Source organism: Danio rerio, chromosome 5, assembly GCF_049306965.1.
Source record: "Danio rerio strain Tuebingen ecotype United States chromosome 5, GRCz12tu, whole genome shotgun sequence".
NCBI lineage: Eukaryota > Metazoa > Chordata > Actinopteri > Cypriniformes > Danionidae > Danio > Danio rerio.
The window spans coordinates 31158475-31174716 of record NC_133180.1 but is presented as its reverse complement, the minus strand read 5'-3'; the positions used below and the strand labels follow the sequence as shown (position 1 = coordinate 31174716).

General features: G+C 33.4%; 1 protein-coding gene across 20 annotated transcripts in view; it reads left to right on the top strand.

Moving 5' to 3' along the window:
* The window catches only part of c2cd2l (c2cd2 like), a 54301-nt gene that overhangs the window by 31627 nt on the left and 6432 nt on the right, over positions 1-16242 (top strand). For 5 of the 20 annotated variants that reach the window (XM_073950771.1, XM_073950770.1, XM_073950772.1 and 2 more), the window contains 10 exons: positions 2146-2265; positions 2622-2735; positions 2868-2981; positions 3169-3271; positions 7518-7650; positions 8782-8846; positions 9036-9157; positions 12891-13062; positions 13145-13249; positions 14620-14750. In XM_073950771.1, the coding sequence (XP_073806872.1) occupies positions 2146-2265; positions 2622-2735; positions 2868-2981; positions 3169-3271; positions 7518-7650; positions 8782-8846; positions 9036-9157; positions 12891-13062; positions 13145-13249; positions 14620-14750 (1179 nt within the window). Of the gene's footprint in view, positions 1-2145; positions 2266-2621; positions 2736-2867; positions 2982-3168; positions 3272-7517; positions 7651-8781; positions 8847-9035; positions 9158-12890; positions 13063-13144; positions 13250-14616; positions 14751-16242 lie in introns of all 20 variants that reach the window. The other 15 variants (XM_073950769.1, XM_073950768.1, XM_073950767.1 and 12 more) reach the window with 3 other exon arrangements.

Genomic DNA, 16242 nt, shown 5'->3' with positions numbered 1-16242 from the left:
CACAAATAGTTCCAAATAGTAGTTTAATTTGTCACATTTTTGATCAGCATCATGAACTAATGATATTTGACTAAATTGACCCCCAACAGAAAGACTCCTGCAATATGAGTCAAATGGTGTAACCAGTTACACCCCTTGACATTTCAACCTAAAATGAAATTTGACAGGCATTATCATTAACATCTATGTAAGCACATGGGCTTGGTGGGAATATTTCAAATTTAACTTTTAAATATAATACTTATTTTTATAATATTGAACAATTATCAGAGCATTTCTGGGGTCTTACCATTTGACATGCATATCTAAGAATAGCTGACTATACCTTAAAAAGGTCAAAGTATCTCACATTTTAAAAAGAGTTACTAACATTTGCATGCAGCAATTAGTCTTATCAAGAGTTCTTCTCTGTGATCCAATTTCCTGTCTAACTGTCTTGTGCACAATATTAACAAAATGGCTCAATAAATGGTGGTTACACCATCTTGACATTTCAGAAATTTGAGGTGACAGACAAAATTCCCCAAATGAATTATAATATTTAAAACAATTGTGCTATATTTACCTTTATTTACTATTAAATATGTGTAATGTAAAATTATGCCAGACTAGCCGATACAATGTTTCATTGAGGCTTTCACATTTTTTAAACAAGGTAAACTATTTGGTACCAACTTTTTTTGGTTACACCACATTGACATTCTTGCAATAATCCCCTAAAAATAATCTTCAAATGGATTAAAACCAAATAATTAGACTTGGTCCTCAAAATAGAGAATGTATGCAAGTAATTTGCTTATTTATTTTGAAACTGTAACCTACTTGAATTTATTTAAAAGACATGGACACAAAAAAATGAGCGTCACGTCATTGACCCATATATATATATATATATATATATATATATATGTATATACTGCAATTATATGTACAATACTATATATATATATATATATATATATATATATATATATATATATATATATATATATATATATGTATATGTATATGTATATATATATATATGTATATGTATATATATATATATATATATATATATATATATATATATATATATATATATATATATATATATATATATATGCTTCAGCCATCCAGTAGGTACAAAAATGAATGCATTCCTAGATGTGGTATTAATCTATATGTGCAAATATTAGTGTAAAAAAATTTTTTTTGCACTGACACCACTTTTTTTGCATGCATATGGAAGTAAATTATAAGTACAGCACACATCTGAAAATTGGTTTCACTTTTTCGACAGTAGGGATGCAACGATAAACGGATTTCACTATTAACCGCACTTTTAATACATCACGTTTAATTAAATAAAGGCTTCTCAACACTGTGTTTCTGCACAGAACAAAACTGTTGCAACTAAACAAAAACTGCACTAGTTTAAAGTTCTGAGCTTGTACACTGATGGGAATACCCACGCACACTGGATTAAAGGCTGATTTTAACTGTTGAGGCTATTAACTAAGGGCCGTTCACATAACATGTCTTTTGCGCATGCAAGTTCACTATTTCCAATGGAGGAGCGCAACTTGCACACGCATATTGGAGTGATGTGGGCAGGGCATGAAAGTGGCTTGACATGCTCACGATTTCCAGGCGCACCTAGTGAAAGAACCACAAACTCACTGCAAGTCATGTGACAAAAACTGACCGGTCAGCTTCATACTTTTGTATGTAGACATTTCTACTCCAAAGAGAAAATTTAATTTTATTTAATTTTATTTTATTTTGTGTTGTTTAGTTTTGTTTTGTTTATTTTATTAAATGTCATTTTATTTAATTAATTTTAATTTTATTTATTTTCAGTGTAAAATTATTACTCATGTTTAAAAGCTAAAACTTTTTTTCACTTAATTTTTTCTAAACTAGTGAATTAACCCTGATTGAACCTGAAACCGTGATTGTTCCTCAGACTATAATCCTGCAACTAAAATCTATAATCGTTGCATCCCTATTCGACAGACAATAGTTTGTAGATTAGCACAGATATTACATGTATATTTGTTTTTATGAATGCTTTCACACACTCAGTAGTGACCATATATCGAGCAACATTCAATATATATGAAAAGATACCATGTTGTGTGTTTATTTGTCAATCACATGCAGGTCCTGCAGTGCAATTGTTCGGTCGACACCGTGTCATTCCCTGTGACTGTCACTCAGCAGTCACCTGCCACCGTTTCTATGGATACCTACCAGATCACGATGGATCCCATGCAGGCCCAGGTAAAATACAAATGAAAGGAATTTGCATCCGCGAGTTTGCATCCGTCTGCATAGTTGCACACTCAGCTTTCATTAGTCTGACTTTGCCTCTGCCACCGCTCACATGAAGGAGCTTCTCAGTTTGCCCATTTTTTTCTCTCTCATCTCGAAAGCTTAATGTAGATCGTGAGGTTTAGTGGCTATGAATATTGCATGCGATACTCATCTCAAACAAATGACACCACTTGATGCATAGAGTCGCAGCTTAATGTTTCATCTCAGGGTTGTAAAAAATTGAGCAGCCTTTGATGAATATATTACTTTTGCAAATTCGCTGTGAAATAGGAGTTCAGACGTTCTGTGTGGGGCTTCTGTAGTTGCAGGTCTGTCTTGAGGAAGTGGAGGAAGAGGGTCTCTTGGTGTCCTGGACTTTTTCCAAGCAACCTCATCTCTCTTTAACCGTAACATCACGCCAAAGAGCCCAGAAGGAGGTGAGGGAGTCATTTTAGGCACATAGATCATGTTCCCTTTTAGCTTGTCATCTTGTGGTTTGTAAAAATGGCACCGAAAGGAACTACTTTTTTGAGCTATGCAAATAAACTTAAGTCTGTTTTTATCTTGAGGGCTCTGATGTGGAGGTGGACAGCGATATGATTGCTGCTCTGGTGGAGGACACGCTGTACACAACGCACCCTGCCATGATCCTCAACCTGAGAGCCTGTGTATCAAGCCCTGCGGTAAAAATACCAGTATCGATTGCTATATCACACAGTAGGGGTTATGACCATGCAGTGGGTCAGTGTGGCGAGCATTTGAAACTCTACTGAGTAATGGGACAATGCTGTGTGTTTAGATTTTGGTGTATTTGAAGATGGAATATGCTTTTGGTATTTTTTGAAACTTTCACGTTCTTTGCTATTGTAGTTTCCCAGGGAAAAGCAGATTGGTGGTCTTAACTCTCCATCTCAGAGCACACCAGGCAGGCGAATACTGGTGCACCAACTCAGAGCAAGCAATGTCAAAAAAGGTATGCAATTTTGCCACAAATGGGCTGTCTGTTCAAATTAAATGACTCTACATATTAAAAATCAGATACTTGTCTGAGGCCACGTTTACAGTAATACATTTTAGTTTCAAAACGGTGCTGTAGAATGAAAACAATTCGATTCACACTGGCGTTTCACCTAGCATTTCTGAAAATATCTTCATCCACACTATACTGCTGAAAATGCAAATCACATGACCACACACACACTCTGGCTTGCGCTGCAGGATATGCAGAGATCTCCGCTCCAGGTAGTCAGTGGATGCTTTGAGCACAACTCCCCAGGTGGGAGCAGCGCACGTTGGACGGTTCATAAAGGATGTTTTCCTGGATGTCATCTCACTATAGTCGTTAAATGTGATATTTAATTCATCTTGTTGTCTATGTCTAATGACTCCTTGGTCTTTTGAATCGATTACTTGTTCTTAGGTAACGTGTTTTGTCTGAGTGTTAAGAAGGTAATATATTAATTTATGCAACCACTTATACTGACCCTGCACATTTGACTCATTAGTTGCCTTTATTTCCTATATTGTATAAATTTATTGTACGTTATACTTTTATAATGGCCATTGTTGATTATTAAAACTAATTTTTAGCAAAAGAGAGGGTATGTTTCATATTTTTTAATAAAAGAGGCAGTTATGTTATAGGCTCTGTTACAGTGAAGATGACGGTCATAAAAACATGTAGCTACACAAAGCCTCCACATTTTTGGTGTCTGTTAAGTTGTTAATATCAGATTGAAAATAGGCAGTTCCTTACGTCATGTTTTTATTTTTTTGTTAAGATAGTGAAAATCGTAGCCAGGGTGATGCGAATGATGTTATAAAGTACACTGTTCCCTTTGAAGATTTTCCAGACGTGTCCTCTGCAGTTTGTTTTTTATATCACACTTATGAAGTCTGAACTCAAAGTATGGATGCGAGACTGACATTTGCGCACTTAAGGAGGAAAAAGCCCCAATCAGATAGGCGAATGTTTGCAGCCCTGCCTCCGCTTTCAGATGTCTCAGTTTTTCCCCATCCACACGAACACGAAGCAGCAGTATTTTCAAACTAAAATGGCCTCTTCAGTGGTTTTAAAAAAGCTCAGTTTTCGGCTGTCAAAAACTCTGAAGTGTGGACGAAGGCGTACCCATAGAAAAACGTATGTGTTTTAAAACTAGAATGTATTATTGTGAACAGGGCCTGAATGTCTAGTTGACTAATTGGTAAAAAGGAGTTTGTATTTAATTCAACTAGTTTCATATTAATTTATTTGGCATCAATATTTTGTGGGCTGATGGTAGCTGGTTTAATCAATAGTCAATTACATTTTGATACCAGTACAGGCTAACGTTTGAGAGCAGTTGCATCGGTCCCACTAATATCTAATGAGAAGGCCCCACACGGAATTTCACAGATTTTTAGCCCATCATTAATTTTGTTTATTTACTTTAGTAAATGTATGTAAATCTATATTTATCCAGTTTTTAAATTAATTACAGTAATATAATTGACTAATCTAAAATATTAATTTGATTTATGTACAATGCAGTGTGTACAGTAATATTTTCTGTCTTTTAGTAGATGTATTATATGAGAGACTTGCTTTGTTTACCAAATGAAGTGAATCTAATTGGATTTGCATTTTAAACATTAACTAAAAGTTTAAAAGGTATTACTTTTTATTTCATATATTAAGGTTTTAGTTATGATACTCCCAAAATTATTCCGCAGAAATCCACAGATTTTTACCAAAATTCTCTACAGAAATAGCAAAAAACGTCCGCAGATTTCGTCTGGCCCTACTAATGAGTCAACTCCTCATTGAGTGATACTGCAGTAAAAGCATGATTAATGGTATTAATTTGTAAATGTCTTGTAATTGCTCATTCGCATTGAGCAGGATAGTTTGGTACAGTACAGTTTGATTTTGTTTTTTGTTTTTGTTTCCATTGTCAGAAATATTAAATTGGCAAACCATATGTACCATTTTTGGGCCCCTTTTATAAGTTACCTAGCCCAACAGTATGGCACAAAGGGGGTGGGGCTGCTGATTAACAATTAACAATTAGAACACAGGTTAGCAGAGAATAGTCACATGCATATTCAACAATGACAACACAAGAAGCACCATTTTTAAGTACACAGCCTAAACACGACACCATACTAATACAATGATGGCACGCAGCAAAGAACCTGTTGCTTCCTCTCTCTATTCATCTACATTTGAAATAATGAACTTGAATGTGCAAAAGACTCCATATGTGAACGGCTCATTTGACTTTCTTTTGTAAGTGTACCATTGGCAATGGAAACACAAGTCTGGTCAGTGTGTACTGTTCTGTACTGAACTGTACTTCTTAATGAAAACAAGGCATAACTGGATCATTTTTACACAGTGTTTCAGCATTTATTTTTTGGATTTTGCTGTTGAGAAAGACAAGTTTGATCTATTTTTAAATTGACTAGTTTTATTTCCTGAGAAATTTGAGGTTGCTAAAATAACTTTTTTTGTCTTACACCACTGCTAAAATGCCACTTGAACTGTGCGCCACATCAATTTACATCACATAATACTCATTCTCTCAGTGCACCAAGTCCATGTGGCACACTAAGTAGTGCTATTTTGTTTTGCTTGTGGCACATTTGACCTAATATATCTGATATGAAAGAGAATGTCAATACTAGCTGTTGGGTAAATTGGTATTTGCGCCAATGTGACCTCTGATAAAGTGTAGTCTGTTTATATAAAAAAGAGACGCAGTAAGCAAGGTCCTTCAAATTTAATGACTCAATATATAAATTATTTTACCCAGACAAAACGTGACACTCATGGCATTTGCAGTTACGAATCTTTCTTTTTCATGCTCTTTACTGAGGACACCCACTAAAATGTCATTTAGTGAAACAATAGCTTTTATGCCAAGACATTTTGCTAGGCGCATTTATAAATAGAAACATTTGATGATATAATAAAAGACTCTATTTAAAGATCAGTGCTGTTCAGCTCCAAAATATTCATTGGTTTTCTTTTTTTAAATCTGTACACTTTGCAGCATTTTTTCAAACCGCTAGGGTTTACATGGTTGTCAGCAAGAAAAAGTCTAGCATTTACAATATTATACAGCATATTATATACAATCCCTTATTATATAATAAACTGCAGGTTAGTACTCCTATGTTCATCACTTTGGTCATATTTGGTTGTTTTTATATGTGCTTTATAAAAAAATATTTTATTGTATTTTTAGAACAAGTAATTTGTATAGTTTTTCAAATAAAATCCATTAATAATTCCTTACATTTACATAGTGCTTTTCTGGACACTCAGAAAAGCTTTGCACAATTTTTGGGGGAATCTCCGCATCCATCTGAATGATGTGATGACAGTCATAATGCGCCAGACCACACACCAGCTGATTGGTGGGAAGGAGCCAGTTATGATATGGGGATGGTTAGGAGGCCAGTGGGCAAATTTGGTCAGGATGCTGGGGTCACATCCCTACTCTTTTTCGAATGACATCCTGGGATTTTTATTTACCACAGAGAGTCAGGACCTCGGATTAAGATCTCATCCAAAAGACTTTATTATGCTGAATCCATCTTTCGGGTCAGATGTTAAATTGAGGTCCTGACTCTCTATAATTGTTAAAAATCCCAGAATATCCTTGGAAAAAGAGTAGGGATTTAATCCCGGCATCCTTTCCAAATTTGCCCACTTGCATCTGTCTATCATGGCTTCCTAACCATCTCCATATCATAACTGGCATAAAAGGAATTACTATTATCAATGATGATGGAATGCTATGTCACCCTTATTTTTACATTAAATTTTCTCACAGATTATTTGAAACCAATGGCGGCAGACAATTTAAATGTAATACACTTCATATCCATAAATATTCAATAATTTTTGTCAATTCAGCTTGATCCCAGAATGGGACTTCTTGTCTTATTTTAAAATCCAGACATTCCACATACGCTTTAAAAAAATTAGTGTGGGTTTCTCACAATTCCTTCATGTTGTCCCAACACAAATCGATTAGGTTAATGTAATTGCTTTAACAAATTTAAGTGGATTAAACATAAAACAATTACTTTATGAGAAAAAAACTCAAGATTTGATTTCTTTCAGCTAATTTCAAGGTAGTTTAAAGCTGCAAATATATTTTTGAGTGTGTTCTCCAGATCTGAGCAGTTCTTGAAGAAGGAAGTGTTTTCATAAGGGTTTTCTTTTCCAGGATGTCAGTCTCATGTAGGAGAGCTCTGTTGCGTGCTGAGCTTGGACACTCCTTCCATTGAACGGAGAACCGGCTTCCTCACTCCTTCCCCCAGTTCTGGAGCAGCCCTGCACTGGACTGACGACTTCACACTGTAAGCACGCCATTCTGCCATTACGTGACTGTAAACCTAGATACAGATCAACACAGACTGAAACTAAACCAAACCTTCTGATTGAGGTGTTGACATGTTGGACATTTTGAAGATTACAAGTAAATGTTTCTTTCATAATGACATTTTCTATTTCACAAGGTCATTTTTATACGTAGATTTGTTTTTAATTCAACTCTGTGCTGCAGGACTCCACTGATAATCCACTGAGGTTTTCTAACACCTTCCATTTAAAGGTCAACTGCACCAGCTCAGTTTGACACAATCAAGTGTTTTCATCAAAGTCTGCTTTATAATGGCAGCCCTTCTGTCATGAATGAAGGTGTGAAGCTGTGAACGGCTAAACCAATGGCTCTTAGAATAAAAACAGGCAACTCCCAAAGAAACAAAGAGCTATTTAGCACATTTAATTACAGCCATTCCCAACACATCGCTGCTTCCTGCGATGCCAGTTACCAGAATGGCCGATTAAATTCTCATTTCATAGAGATTATTGCTCCTGTGGGGCCAAAGGGGATATTAGTCTGCAACAATATTCATAATATACAGCCATTTCATTATCTAAAACCCAGTTATTAGACTAGACAGCTTTTTAATGACAGAAGAAGGCTGTTAGGTGATTAATCGGTAGGTTTCAAGTAAGAATCAAATTTGGACACCTCTAAGAACAGTGATGACGACACAACACAAGCTATATTTTTCACATAATCATTTAATAACGTTTTTAAAAGTACATTATAGACAGATATTTTGATTGTTTCATATACCAGTAACATTTTAATTAATCTTCACAATAATTGGCTAGACTGTTCATTTACGGTTAAATATAAATATACAACAGTGTCTGAAAAAAGTCTCTTTTTTAATCGTTCTTATGTTATTTATAATTAGTGCTTTAGAACATCTCTTAAGGCAGCACAGTGAGTGTCAATGCTTCCTGATTTTTACGGTGCATTGTGAGACTTTTCAGAAAGGGAACATTTCAGTGCACTAGAAGAATTATGCAATAGAGACAGCCCTTAAAATGGCTCCCAATGACTCCCGGATCAACGCACAGAGTTTTTTCGTAATTATTTACATGTGATTGCTCAAAGTCTGTTGTTATCTATGTAGGGATGTAGGACCAGACACCAAAGAACTCAAAGTGAGACTCGTGGAGAAAAACAGCAAAGGGGAACGTGAGTAACTTTTCAGTGCCCTCACCCAGGATTATATTAGCAAAGTTGAATGAATTGATTATTAGAGAATGATTTTTTTCCCCCTCTAGTTTGGTTTGTCTAACGTTTCTCTATTTATTTTTTTCTTTGTTGTTTGAATGCAGATTTTATTTACAAGTGATTTTGTTTCTTTTTTTTCCCATTTGGTAGAGTTTCTGCCTGGTCATGCTTCTTTGGCATTGGATCTCTCTAAGAGAATTCCTAATGGACAACATAAACTGTCCATTGCTCCAGGTCACGGTTTGGCTCCTACCGCTATCGTATCATTAGAGGTGAGACATTTGGGATTTGTAAGATTTTTTTAACATCTTTGAATAAATTCTCTTCTGCACGATATTTATAGTAATAGGTTTTGAAATGTCATTTAAAAATTGTAAAAGTTATAGAATGGAGATGAAATAGATTAATTAGTTCTTATATTTTTTCCCCCAAACAAAAGCACTACCATTCAAAAGTATGTACACGGTATGATTTTACATTTTAAAATTCCAAAATTCTTCTGTGTGACTGTAAAGCTATTTATAATTTTAAATAGTTTCTATTTTGGAAGAATAACTTTTCTTTTAGAAAATATTAATATCGTATTTTAACATTTAAAATTTTGAATGGTGGCGTGAATGTGCAAATTATTTTAGAATTTAATAAAATTATGTAAAATAACTTTAAACTGAACAAAGCAGTTGCAAACATTTTAAACTTGCATTCACGTCCCCTCACCCTACAACAAATCCCTTATGTTTAACAGTACTCTAAATAAAAAAAAAATGAACACAAACATAAGATTTAAGAAAAATCCACTCCATCTAAAACCAGCATGTGTGGTAAATGCAGTTTAACCACACATCTCTCATCTTGAGCTTGCTTGACGTTAATTCATTATTCATTTCAGATGTTAAAAAATAACCCACATATAATATATTAATATTTTGGTCACACTTTACTTTGATGGTCCGTTTGTTGAATTTAAGTTACATTGTATTTGCATGCCAAATAATTCTCATTAGATTATAAGTAGACTTGTGAGTTGGTGTAAGCTGACATGTACTTGCAAAGTTTCTTATAGTCAGTAAATGTCTGTTGTAGGAGCAGTATCAACTTAAGCAGACAGTCTACTATTACTCAAATGGACCATTAAAATAAAGTGTTACCAATTTTATATATGAATGGTTATATTTAGAATGGATTTATAGCTTTGACTTGATTGGGTGGCCACTACATGATTTGCATGTGTTAAAGTATACATATGTATAGGTTACTTTCAATGATAATACAGTGTTGTGATAGTGCTAATGCTTAAGGCTTCCACCAGTCTTGTGTTCACTTTTCCAAACACTGCGATAAGTCCCTGTTCTAAATGTCAATGTGAATAATTTAATAGAAAACATATCTTATTACAGTGGTCTGCCTTGTGAACTGAACGCTCACCTTGTCTCTGATTAACTAGATAACTGACTTATTTCTTTATTTAACTTAGCCCGTTAGTTCACACTTTACTTTTTGCTAAAGTTATCTTAATGGTACAAAAGGATAATTCATAAATCTTTATGTTTGTAAACACACAGGCAAATTCAGCTCAGAATAGCACATATAGGGATTGTTTATGGATATCTGTGGCTCAACGAACCCTAATCTTATATCCGTACTCATAGTTTTCCTTTTAAAATTAGAGTATATAAATTAAGCTTACAATGTTATATGGTGAAGAACTAAAATGTCAATACTACTTATGCAACTTGTCTTAAAAACATATATTTTTTGGACTGCCTAATTTTTATGTTATTAAAACAAACTTTTAAATAAGTTCTTATTTACATTTAGTCACATAAAATGTAGTCTTATTTACATTTAGACGCTTTTGTTCAAAGCAACTTAAAACAGGAAAAGGCTATACACAAGTGCTAATTATACAAAGGAACTGTTAGCGCTCAGAGAGATAGGAGAGGGGAGTGTTTTTATCAGAGAGAGTGTTTCTACTGGTGTTTTGTCAAATCCACTCACCTATGTGTGTGTCACACTCGGAATTGCATAAAGTGTTGAGGTTGTCATGTGGTATGATGGGGGAGAGAAGAGGGGGTCCAGGTTTTGTTCACAGCAAGTGTAGGTGATTGCGGAAGAGATGGGTTTTTAGTTGTTGAATGATACAAGTGAGTCAGCAGTCTGTGTGGGAATGGGAAGATATAAATTTTGTTAAGTGACTTATAGCCTTTCTGCGATAATACCGCAAGGGGGCGCTCACTTACCAACTGCTTAGTTGAGTCAAAATGATCTATTTTTCTTTTATTCCAAAAATCATTACAATATTAAGTAAAGGTCATTTTCCATTTACATTTTGTTAATTTCCTACTGTAAATATATGAAGAGTTATATTGCTATCTGAGTTATCTAAGTCAGAATTGTTAGCCCCCTTCTAATTTTTTCTTCTTTTTTAAATATTTTCCAAATGATGTTTAACAGAGCAAGGAAATTTTCACAGTATGTCTCATAATATTTTTTTCTTCTGGAAAAAGTCTTATTTGTTTTGTTTTGGCTAGAATAAAAGATATTTGAATTTTTGTAAACTCCATTTTAGGGACAAAATTATTAGCCCCTTTAAGCTATATTTTTTCTTGACAGTCTACAGAACAAACCATCCTTATACAATAACTTGCCTTAAGACCCTAACCTGCCTAGTTAACCTAATTAACCTAGTTAAGCCTTTAAATGTCACTTTAAGCTGTATAGAACTGTCTTAATAATATCTAGTCAAATATTATTTACTGTAATCATGGCAAAGATAATATAAATTAGTTATTAGAAATGAGTTATTAAAACTGTTATGTTTAAAAATGTGTTGAGAAAATCTGCTCTCCATTAAACAGAAATTGGGGGGGGGGGAATAATCAAGCGGTCTAATAATTCAGGGGGGCTAATAATTCAGGGGGACTAATAATTCAGGGGGACTAATAATTCTGGCTTCAACTGTATGTACTATCTGAAATTGTCCTCTAAAATAAGCATATTTTTCTCTGTCTTCTGTATTTATGTTTAGTTGTTTCACTTTAAAGGCAATAAAACAAACCTGTTCATTGCCATAAAAGTGACATTATTGATCCTACACACACGTCACATTTTAGAAGAAAAATGTAGATGCCACTTGTAAGATTTTGCATCTGAACTCCTTACTTCAAAACCTAATTTTTGAAAAGAAGTATGCATTGCTAAGAATTTAAATTTAAACTTTAATAAAATATTACTAAAAAATAATGTTTACTTTAATAAAAGCAATATTCTCAATATTTAGATTTTTCTGAAACTTCAGATTCCAAAGTCAAATTTTGGCCTATCCCAACAAACTATACATCAGTGGTCACATTTACAGATTTTTTTATAAAGTTAAATGAATAAATAATCATATGAATTAATAATAATTATTTTAATAAAGTTGAAAGCCATTTTGCTTTTAATCATTTGGTCTGTTTTTAGTTTATTTTATTCATGATATCATGCTGTTCAATTTTAGAAATGTATCTGCCAAGCTGATAATGCCAATAAACATAAATACAGGGTGTCTGCAGAGTCTTAAAAGGTCTAACTTTTCAAAAACATAATTTTTGGCATCAAAATTTACTGCAATATGGTGTTGTAGGTCTTAAATCATTTTATACAGGTCTTAATTTTTCTTTGTCCTAGTAAAGCTACACAATTGTTACAACCAATAATTCATCTAAAAAAAAAACATTGAAAAAAAAATTTTTTTTTTTGTTTCTTTCTTTTTTCAAGTTATGCAGAAAACAAATGTATATAACTTGAGGTAGCTTGTTTTGAAACATTTAAAATGTGGTTAAGTTCAATTTTAATGGGGCAAGTAAAAATCTTTTTCATTAGCCATTAGAAAAATCTTTAGCGTTTTGCCCTGTATAAGTCTGAAAATTGATTCATAATGGTCTTAAAACTTGACTTAGTGAAACCTGTAGAAACCCTGTAATTATTTCTGCTATATTAATACTGATGTTTGTGTATCTATAGCTGGCGTATGTGGAGTCCGGTGATCTTCGCGTATGTCAGAACGCCACACCTCTGCGTTCCTCAGTCACTCCCTCTAAAAAGGTGGACGTGGACCGCACCATCATGCCCGACGGCACCATTGTCACCACTGTCACTACTATACAGTCACGACTAAAACTGGACCGAAAACTAGGTAAAGCTTGACAAAGGAACACTCAGAGCAAATACACTTGTCGTTCTGTTTGCATCATCCAGTTTTTCCTCTGAAACGGCAGGCGAATCTCCGTCTAGATCTCCCTCAAAGGTGGAGGTGACTGAAAAGCCTCCCACCGTGCTCACCAACAGCTTACAGAGCACCAGTGGCAGTGGCACCCCCAGCAGTGAGAGACACATTAAATTCAATGCTATTATTCAAGAGTTTGGGTTCTGCCAGATTGACTTGAAAGGAGTTGTTGATTTTATTAGTCGAAGATGCATTAAATTGGTCTAAAATTACAGTAAACCTATTGGTAATATTGCAGTATTATCTGTAACAAAAAGTGCTGTTGATTGAATTAGGGCTGCACATTATTAGGGAAAATCTGAAATTGTAATATATAGTTTTTTTGCAATGTATATTGCAATATGAATACAATTTCACCAGATGACTAGAATATCTCTATTTGGAGAGAATTTATCATTTTTACATTTATTAATATGGTACTGTAAAGAAGTGCATCTGCATAAAATACAATAAACAGTCTATCATAGAAAAACGCAATAAAGAAAAAAATACTAATGAAATAAAAGGTGTTTTATTGTTTTCCGAGGAGTCTAACGGTATTTACTCATACAGTAATTGAATAAATCAAATTTAAAGTAGTACTATCTTTGTTTTATAAATAATTCATTAAAATTAATAATTATTGAAGTTACAAATGCTACAATTTCTTAGGCTGTGATGCTCAAAAACCCATGTAAATGATAAATTACAATCCGGACTCAACATTGCAGATCCTGCGATGTGACTAATGTGAATGATCACATTATGATATCAACTCTAAAATATTTTATGCAGGCCTAATTTGAATGATCTGATAAAGAATTCTTACATTTATAAAAAAATAATATGAAATGTTTCTTGAGCACTAAATCTTCATATTAGAATGATTTCTAGAGGATCATGTGACATTGATAAATGGAATAATGACTGCTAAAGTTTGGTTCTGTAATGAGGAATTAAATACATTTTTTAGAAAATGATAAAGCTAAAAATATCCATGTTTTACTTTTTCTTAGAAAAGACCACAATTATTTTGAGTAGACATTTACTTTATTTATTATACATTGGGACTTCTACATTGACCTGTTGTCATTTTCTCCAAATATTTTTTCTAAAAGATAATTCTCATTTAAAAGTAGATTAAATAATTGAAAATATTTAAAAATGGTGATTTTAATCAAAAAACATGTATATTAATGGAAAATCAAGACCATGATAGTAACTTAATGTGGTGTATTGTGTATTTTTGCAAATATTTATTTAGTTAATAAAATTAATTTATTATAAATATTTTATATTAATATAATATATTATTATATTATATTATATTATATTATATTATATTATATTATATTATATTATATTATATTATATTATATTTAAATATTTATTTTTTTTATTGTTATATTATTGTTTTTACAGTGTCATTTGAACGAACTTCAGAAAAGTATTCCGATGTGTTTGTATCTCTGTGTTATTTCCAAGCAGAAGGCACCCTTCCCAATGGGCTGGATCCCGTAGCAGAAACAGCCATTCGACAGCTGACAGAGTCTGCTAGTAAGGTACCCAAGAAGACGCCAACCAAACGCAGCACTCTCATCATATCTGGGGTGTCGAAGGTCAGAGCCTAAACATCATGCAAATAGACCCTTCATAAAAACATCTTGGTTACAGTGAGATAATCGTCCAGGGAAACGATCACGAGAGCAGTCTTTTTAAAGCTCCCAAGGGTAATCTGTTTGTTAAGCCATCGCTTTTACTTGCACAATGTTGATGTAACCATCATCGGCTAGCAAATTGGCTTGCAAAATCATTTTAGTTAGCAAATTGTCATAGATGTATCTTGAACACTGTTAAAAAATATAAGAAGAGACACAACAGGCAAAAACAAAACAAACTGTTTTTGTTTCAGCCGAATGTAAAGAAAGCATCTATAATACAGGGCGTTTCTTTTATTACTCTTTATTTCTGTAGAATCGAATTACAATGCAATTTTCTACAGACATTTTTTTTCTTCTGCACCGAGCCATATATGACCAATTCAGCAGGACTTTATAGCTGTATTCATTTATCAAGCTTTTTATAGAATGATACACAATTTGCTTGATAATATACAATTTTATTATATATTTCATTTTACAAAAAGTTCGTTCATCAGGAGTCGCCACAGCGGAATGAACCTCCAACTTTCTGCAAAAAGTTGCAAGTTGTAATTTATTTTCTGGCTATTTTGTTTTTTATATTCTGGATTTGCAGTATTTTCAGAATAATGGAGAGATCTAATATGCAAGAAAAATTATTTTGAACCTGACTTTGTCGAGTGTTCAGATTTCAAAAACACATGTAATACAAAAAGTGTTTGCAGATCATAATGTAATTACAGTGGGGCTAATAAGTATTGAACATGTCACCATTTTTCTCAGAAAACAAATTTCTAAAGGTGCTGTCAACTTGAAATTTTCTCTGGATGTTAGTAACAAACAAAGAAATCTATTTATGCAAAGAAAACAAATCTAATGAGTTCAAAAATGAAGTTATGTGTAATAAAATGAAATGACACAGGAAAAAGGTATTGAACACATGAAGAAAGGGAGGTGTAAAAAGGCAGTGAAAGCCCAGACAGCAGCTGACATATCTCAGTAGTTATTCAGAATACCTCTGCCCTTCGTTATTGTAAAGTAATATCAGCTTCTTCAGCACAAAAAAAATCTAGATTACAAGGATAATGAAAATAAAACCAGATTGGACATTTTAGCAAGACAATGATCCAAAACATAGCCAAGGAAACTCTCAAACGTTTTCAGAGAAAGAAAATCAAGCTGTAGAATGGCCCAGCCAATCACCTGACTCGAATCAAATAGAAAATACAAAATAGAGCTCAGGTTTGATAGACGAGACCCACAGAACCATCAAGATTTTTTTCTCTGTTGAAGTCTGTGGAAAAACTCACACCTAGGCAATTCATATGACTTCTCCATATACGAGTCGTCTTTAAACAGCCATAATAAAAGAAGCCTTTTATATAAAGTATTAAATACATTTCGATAGTTTAGATTTTCTCCTTGTGCCATTTCATTGTTATTACTCAACTCATTTTGCAGATTTTTTTTT